This window comes from Ipomoea nil, unplaced genomic scaffold (assembly GCF_001879475.1).
Source record: "Ipomoea nil cultivar Tokyo-kokei standard unplaced genomic scaffold, Asagao_1.1 scaffold1792, whole genome shotgun sequence".
NCBI lineage: Eukaryota > Viridiplantae > Streptophyta > Magnoliopsida > Solanales > Convolvulaceae > Ipomoea > Ipomoea nil.
The window spans coordinates 721,633-729,831 of record NW_017618220.1 but is presented as its reverse complement, the minus strand read 5'-3'; the positions used below and the strand labels follow the sequence as shown (position 1 = coordinate 729,831).

The following is an 8,199-nucleotide window of genomic DNA, read 5'->3' as shown; positions in this document are numbered from 1 at the left end:
GGTTGCGATCAAACATTATGATGAGCTGCGGTTCATCGGTCGGTTGCGATCGACCCCTCCGTGTTGCGATACGGGGCAGGGTGCTGCGGGGCCGTGTCAGAGCTATATGCGCTGACCCTCATGTATGGGCATGCGATTGGTCCTGTGGCGCCAACAAAGTGTGCTATGTGTTGTGATACGGATAAGCTGTGATTATGAGTATCTTGGAGAAATGTGACTGTGGGATTTGTGTTGGGGATGGATTATGATGGGTGGTGATCATTGTTTATGCTTTGCCTTATCTACCTTATCTGTTGTGAACTGCATATGCGCGTTATAACTGTTGCTTGTGTCTGGCCTTATCTGTCGAGTCATTCCCGGTTTTAAAGCTAGAGTTCGTAGGATATATCTTCATGCTCAAAATGGTTTTCGTATATCTATATATATCTCTATATGTATTGTATTTCAACGCGTTGCAGTGGGTTACCAGCATCTCTCGCTGAACAGATATATTTGGCTTTCAGGCACTGAAGATTAAGTCACTGGAGTGCGCTAGAACTTAGAAGTAGATAGTTTCCCTTTTGGCCTGCGTGCCACGTTTACGTATTTACGCTTTGAGGATATTAGTTAGTTAGCCTGTGCACTTGGGTTCTCTAGCCCAGGTGTGGCATAGCACCCCGAACGCTTGTAATTATATCTTGGGATTTAATAAGATTCTACCTTTATTATAAGTTTTAAATGTCTTGAAAATCTGGGGTGTTACAGAATCCGTGACCATAGGATACATGCTAGTATCTTTACATGCTTGGTTCCAACTGTTGAATGTGCTTATCCCATTGGATATATGCTAGTATCTTTACATGCTTGGTTATAACTGTTGAATATGTTTATCCCTATTTGTCGAGTCTATTCCGTTTTTGAAACTAGAGTTTCCTAGGATATATCTTCCTGCTTCAAAATGGCTTTCTTATATCTATATATACACACACACACACACACACACACACACACACATATATATATATATATATATATATATATATATATATATATATATATATATATATATATATATATATATATATATATATATATATATATATATATATATATATATATATACTTATACGGTATTTCAACGCGTTAGAGTGGGTTACCTACATTATTCGCTGAACAGATATATTTGGCTTTCAGGCACTGACGATTAGCTCCAGAGCGCGCTAGAGGACCCAAGGCATAGATAGGTAGTTCTTGTTCGGCCTGCGTGCCATGATGATGTAATGATTATTGTTTAAGGATGATTAGATAGTTTAGCCTGTGCATCTGAGTTCTCCAGCTCAGATGTGGCATAACACCCCGTGTTCTTATGTTTAGTACTGCTCTGCTTGGGATTTAATGAGAATTTACCTTTATTATATAAGTTTTAAAAGTCTTGAAAATCTGGGGTGTTACAGTGATAATACAAAGGGGAGCGACCCATGGGTAATTCAAAAGGTGATGGAAGGTGAGGAGATTAAAGTGATATTTATAGGATCCCCGAGACAAAGGAGGAATCTAAACGACCCTGGTGAATCAGGCGAGATGGCGAAGAATTTGGGCGTTATTCGGACAATTAAACCAGAGATTTGCTGATAAAAGGGAGGAGATACTACTACTTTCCCATACCCGAGTTAGAGGCTCGAGTATGAGAAAGTGAGGGACTAGATGATTGGGTGTGGACCCCGGCCCAAGAAGGCGGGCCCAAGAGAAGAGGCCCAGGATGGGAGAGAGTCCAGAATGGGTAAGTAGCGGCCCAGCAGGCGAGAATATGGGTCTGAAGTAAGGCCCAGCAGAGGCCTAGGCCGAGACCATGAGTCGGTCCAGGCCCAGGGTGAAGAGAAGACTCGGCAAGGAGCCGTTGAGTGGCATTTATCGCGGCATTTAAAGGGCTCGACCAAGCGAACCGTTATGGAACCCAAAAGAGTCGTTGGCCGGCCCGATAACGGCACCCAACGACCCTAAAATGTAATTAGCTTTAAAAGCAGCCTTCAATGTACTTCAACTCGGTTGAAGGATTGCCTACTATATAAAGGCCCCTCTGCCATTGTGAAAAGGGCGAGTCCATGCCCAGGCTATAAGAAAGACACCATACTGCTATTTTTTCCTCGAAAGAAAGTTCTTTTATTGAAAGGTGAATCCACCGACTAAGGTTGTGTTGGACCTCCCTGGGCCCAAAAACCCTAAAACCCACAATTGCATTTTAATTTTTCACAATAATATTACACAATATAATACATCAAATCACAATTATGTCATAAATCTTTCACAATTTTAAACAATGGAACGGAAATATTTCAATAATAATATTCTACATCATCAATTAAAAATGAAATGAAAATTGGGTAAAATCATCCGTGCATTTGATATTCTAATTGGCTAATTGACTAATTGACTGAAAATAAAAAAGAATAATTGGCTAAAAATGAATATGATATTACTAAGTGACTGAAAATATAAAATGAAATGAATATTAATATATAGTTGTCTGTAAATAAAAAATGATCCATAATTGACTAATATGAAAAAATAAATAGTTAAATCATTGCATTTTAATTAAAAATAGAACGGAAACTAAAATTGGACTGAAATATTTCAATAATAATATTCTACATCATAAATAGTAAAAATATATTTTAAACAATATTAAGGGTAAATTAAAAATGAAACGAAAATATTTCAATAATAATATTATACATCATCAATTTAAAATGAAACGGAAATTAGGTAAAAATATCATTAATATGATATTCTAATCGACTAAAATAAAAAAAGAATAATTGGCTAAAAATGAATCTGATATTACTAATTGACTTAAAATATAAAAGAATCGCTAATTGACTAATACTCTACCATTATATATTTTCACCCGAGTCATACATCCTGATGGACAAAATTGTGTTGCTACTACCAATGTTGTCTACATAGAGGTTTCAATAATGTGTAGATACAATCGTTGATATTATGTTTTTTTTTTAAATGACAAAATTGTTATATATCTAGACAATATATATATATATATATATATATATATATATATATATATATATATATATATATATATATGATGGTTTTTGGGTTTTCAGGCCCAAGGAGGTCCAACACAACCATTAGCTAGAGGATACACCTTTCAATAAAATGCGTATTTGAGTGAAATAAAGTACTTTGCTTTAGAATTGGTCTTACTTCCCCTCTGGGTACTCTTTTTTCTGTGTCTCTTACAAGAGCGGAGGAGCCTTTATATAGCAGGCTCCCCCCTTATCGACTTGAAGGCCCTTAATGGCAGACTTCAAAGCTAGTTAAAGCATCGAGCCGTTGGACGTTATCACTAGGTCGGCCAACGGCTCTCTCGAGCCTGTAACAGCCTGACCGAGTCCTGCTTTTAATGCCCTAACGGTTCCTTTTTAAACGAGTCTCTTCAATGCTCTCAACGGCTCCTCGAACCGAGTCTTTCCTTGGGCTTGGGCCCTGGTCGACTCCTTGTCCCGGCCCAAGCTCCCACTGGGGCTCCTCTTAACAGTTCTGAGCAGCTAGATTCCCATGCTTGGGCCTGGGCCGACTCCTGGACTCGGCCCAAGCGCTTTCCGGGCTTCTTTTGATGTTAGCCCATCTTTTCTATCTCGGACCCTCTTTTTTGGGCCAATATATCTTGGGTCGGGGTCCCTACCCCATCAACTAGTCCCTCACTTTTCCATACCCGGTCCGCTAACCTGATTTTGGAAAAGTAGTAACCGCTCGTCTCCTTCAATTACCGTATCTACGCCTTGAATGGCCCTTGTAACGCCCGGATTATTTGCCATTCGCTCCGGATTTCATGGGATCGTTTGGATTCTTCTGGCTTGACTTAGCACCTATAAATGGCTTCCTCCCTTTCCATTCCATCCATTGGTTCATCATGGGTCGTTCACCTCTGAAGGGGAAACGGATTGACTTTGGGTCTCCTTGGCGCCTGCTGCCTTCAAAGCGGACTCGGCCTGAAAGAGAACACAAGAAGAAGACCCCGCGTCCGGCTTCTCGGAGGTCTCCTGTCGGCGCTACCCCCTCGGTTCCTTAGCCGCCGACTCCTCCACGACGCGAAGTCGCTCCGTCTTCACTCCATCCGCCTACTCCTACAACCGTCAGGGTGACTTCTCCGAATGGGTCCTTCATTGAAGTGGCCGTCCCGGAGCAACTAACTTTCCGTATGACCTTCGCCATCCTGTTAGATGACTTGGGCGGGCCGGTTACGGGTCTAATGAATGATGAGGATTACGTCCGCTACCTGGAGACGTATCCGGATGATGAGGAGCCGGTTGTGCCACCACTTATGCCGGCCTTCTGGGACTCGTTCTGCCCATCTCCTCCTGGACCATCGGGGGGATTCTTCGGGAGCGGCTCTTCCTCGCCTGGCGAGTGATCGTCTAGGCCAGCCTCGGCCTCATATTTCAGAGGGGTCTTCTTTAGGAGCATTTTCATTATTTTTACTGTAATAAGCTCCTTACTACTTTTACCCTTCTTCTTTATAATAAAATGATGTTTTTCCCTTCCTCACTTCGCCATTCAGTACTTATAACGCATCTACTCGGCCGACTCGTCGAGGAGTCGGTCATGCTGCCAGGCTTCTTTTTCAGTCTGACACCTGTGAGATACTCTGTATCTTTGGGGTTAGTCTAATCTTTTCAGCTTAGCGTGCGAATCTTGGTCTTCCCAAGTGGATTTGATGGGATTAGCTTCTGACAGAGATTCGCGCCCCCATCAAATCCGGTCCTGTTACGTCAGTTACGATTCCCCCGTGATTTGCGCCTGGGTATTCGCTCCCTTAGGGCTATATAAAGACCCCTCATGGTTCGTGCAAGTCACAACACATCTCATTTTTCAAAAGCACGAAACTATGAGCCGCAGAGACAGTGATCGCCGCTGGTCTATCCGCAACCAGGAGCATGCTTGACTGGAAAAGCTGAAGCAAAAGAGGCTGGCTAATGGGGGGCATTTGGTGGGCGACTCGGCTTCAGACCCCATTGTGGTGTCCCCGGACATGCTGGATCTGATGTGTAGGGAGCCTGCCGTCGCCGAAATGGAATCAGTGGTGGACGACCCAGTTCTAGAGGAGGAAGAAGTGTGGGAGGTTCCTCCGCTCTTTGGGGTGGCTATGTCTCCGAGAGCCCTAGAGAGGCCCCTGCAAATGATCGATGAAGGGAAGCCAGCCGTATATCTGGACGAGATGCCGAAGCCTGAGCCGAGTCCTCTGCCTTTCCGCTCTCAATACTTCCTGGAAGGTCCTCCGACTCTTCGCCGTCGGCAGAGAAGGAAGCCAAGCCTTGATCCGCTTTCCCTTGTAATTTGCATCTGGCCGAGTCCTATGCCTTTTACTTTTCGTGCCTTATTAAATAAACTGTGTGCCTTTGTGTCCGACTCTTATTTTTCTATACTTGTTGGACCGACCTCCGGTCTATGTGACCGATTCCTGGTCCTTTTACGGCGAGACCTTCTTAGCGAGGGAGTCGCCAAATCTGTCTGCCGACCTCATGACCGAAGTCTCTTCGCGAACTTGATCTGTGTCGTCTGACGGGCCGGGTTCTACCGGGTCTTTCTAAAAGCTTCCAGCCCATACCCGGTGGGCCCAGAGGCCGTGGCCTATGATGGGCTCCCAGCTTAGCAGGCCGGGTTACTGACACTCGTCCTAGCCTAGGGCAGACGCGCCGTTTGCAAGCTAGCCCTAGACCTGAACCGTCGCCCCGCCTTTTGAGGCATTAATTGCGGCGTCTCTTCACAACTGGTCACCTCCGCTTCTTCCAACGAGGAGGTGACACGTGGCCGTCACTTGGGATTCTTCCCCCTTTAAGTAGCCACTTCTTCTCTCTTCTCACCATCTTCTCCAATCTTTCCCTTCAACTTCAGCTCGAGCTTCTCCGGCCACTCTGCGTTTCCTCCGATCTCCCTTCCAGGTTTAGGTAATGTCTTCTTCTTCGCATTCTTCTTCTTCTCGTCGTCGCTCGGTTGACAACCCGGCGGCGACTTCGCCGTCGTCCTCTTCTTCATCATCTTCTTCTTCTCCCATTCCCCGTCGCCTGGGAGTTCCGGCAGCTCTTCTGGCAGCGTCTTCTTCTCAGCTGACCCCTTCTTCTTCGGGGGCAGCCACTCCCATGAGCCCCGCTCCTTTACCTACGGTGGCGGCTCTGCCGGACGGCGCCAGGCGGCTGCGAGGCAAATTCGATTCCATCGTCCGGCCGACCGGGCTTCCGTCGTGCGCTACGGCGGCGGACCTGGACATGGCCCGTTTTTTGCTCGGTCCCTCCGCCATAGTTGTAGCCGCGGAGGGCCGTCCCATTCACAACCCGCCGGAGGGTCACGTGGGCATCCACCTGCACTCGGTCGCTTTTGGCTTCCGAGTGCCTCCCTGTTCGTTTCTCTCTCTCTTTTTTCGACACTATAACCTGGTTCCGGGCCAACTAGTGCCCAATTCTCACCACCCCCTCACCTGCTTCATATTGGTGGATGTGCGAGCCGGATCTAGACTTGTTCCGGTATCTTTTTACCGTGAACAAGGTCGGCTCACACTCGCCGGGCTTTGTCCAAGTCGCCGCCCGTCCGGGGCGACAGATTTTTGAGGGGTTATCCGACTCCATCAAGGAATGGAAGCCCCTTTTCTTTTTCGTTCACCCTGCTCTTTCTTCCTTCACCTTTCCGACCCTGTGGCCGGCGGCTCTGTTCAAGCCTTGCTCTCGGCGTGCCGTCTTCACTAACGATGCGGTCCAGGGCGGCGAGTTCTTGAAGAGCTTTGGGCCGTACTCCGTCAAGTACTGGTCCCGAGTTCGGGCCATGGCCAAGCGTGGCTTGCTGCCGGAGGGTGCGGCCACCGTAGGTAGCTTTCCTTGCCTTCCTTTTCTCGCTTCTTTTTGCCCTGTCTCACTTCCGAATTGGAATACTTATGGCTTTCCTTTCTTTCTCAGGTCCGCACGACTCCGACTCCACCAGTTCCGACGAGGCTGTAGTACCGACTCCAGAGATGGCGGACAGAGCTGAAAAGATGAGGCGTCGGCTGACCCAGCGCGCTTCCGGCACTGCTGTTGCCTCCTCCTCCCAGCCGTCACCAGCTCCAAGGTCGACTCCTCCACCATCTCGCGACGTGGTCGATCTGACGCCGTCGCCCGTCGTGTCGCCGACTCGACAGCCGCCTCCTCCTCCATCTGAGAGTCCGAGCTCCAAACCGCCGGCCGAGCAGACGGACACGCCGGCACCGAATAAGATCCGGTTGAGCCACGAGGTGGACGAGGATGCCCAGATCTGGCAAGGCAACTCCTCTGTCCGTAAATGGGCTGCAAACGTCCTTCTTCCTAAGGACGTGGCGACGACCGGCGCCCTGGGGGACGAGTACATCGTTGAGGCCTCGCTACGCTAATCATACCGCGTAAGTGTTTTCGACTCGCCTTTTTTTTCGTTCCTTTTCTTTCGTTATCTGACTTCCCGTCGCCTTGCAGAACCTCACCTTCCAAATGGAGATGAGTAGGCGACTGAGGGAGTATAAGACCGGGCTGAAGTCTATGGCCGTTCGGGTGCACCAAACGGAGGAGGCCTTCTTGGAGGAGCAAGCTAAGCACGCCAAGGCGGTGGAAGTGCATAACTCCGAGATGCTAAGGGTCACCCGTCAGTGGGAGGAGGAGCGAGACAAAGTGGCGACCATCGCCGCGACCTCGGTGGAGAACTACAAGAAGTCGGCGGCCTTCGAGGCAGACGTGAAGGCGGCGATAGAGGCCCATCAGAAGGAGATTGCCAAAGAGTGGTTGGCGACGCCGGAAGGTGACGACTTCCTTCTGGATTTGGGCGAGCGCCACTATCGCCTTGGCTTCCGCGAGGCGCAGACAGAAATCCACTCCGCCTTGCTGGTCCGCGACTCCTCTTTTACCCCCGAGAGATGGGGCCTCAAGCCGGTGATAGACGCTCTTCCGGTAGCTGAAGGACCGGCGGCGGCTGCTAATCCGGAGGCTCTCCCTGCGGCGTCTCCTCCCAATCTCACTGAGTCCTCCCCTCAGGCAGAGGACCCTTCTTCAGTTCACCCAGCTGGACCAACGGCAGGGGCAAGTTGAAGGGGTCGATGTCGACACCCCCTCCACAGTAGCTTAGGGCTATACTTTTAGGATAGCCCCTTTTTCTAAAGGCTGGCCTCCTTCTCGGGCCTTTTTTAATTCTAATACAATTTCCTTTTTC

The 8,199-nt window shown here is 48.1% G+C and overlaps 1 protein-coding gene across 1 annotated transcript; it reads left to right on the top strand.

Annotated features, from left to right (window-relative positions):
- Nucleotides 1-5,948: 5,948 nt before the first annotated feature.
- On the top strand, nucleotides 5,949-7,393 carry LOC109192646 (flocculation protein FLO11-like). Its single transcript, XM_019343347.1, has 2 exons — nucleotides 5,949-6,393; nucleotides 6,945-7,393. Exons 1-2 carry the CDS (start codon nucleotides 5,949-5,951, stop codon nucleotides 7,391-7,393), a joined length of 894 nt encoding a protein of 297 aa, XP_019198892.1.
- The last annotated feature ends 806 nt before the right edge of the window (nucleotides 7,394-8,199 follow it).

Excerpts from the sequence above, each read along its gene's own strand:
- LOC109192646 (XM_019343347.1), top strand. The coding sequence starts at position 5,949 with ATGTCTTCTTCTTCGCATTCTTCTTCTTCTCGTCGTCGCTCGGTTGAC. Across the intron at positions 6,394-6,944 it reads TGGCTTCCGAGTGCCTCCCT|GTCCGCACGACTCCGACTCC; the intron begins GTTCGTTTCTCT and ends TTTCTTTCTCAG.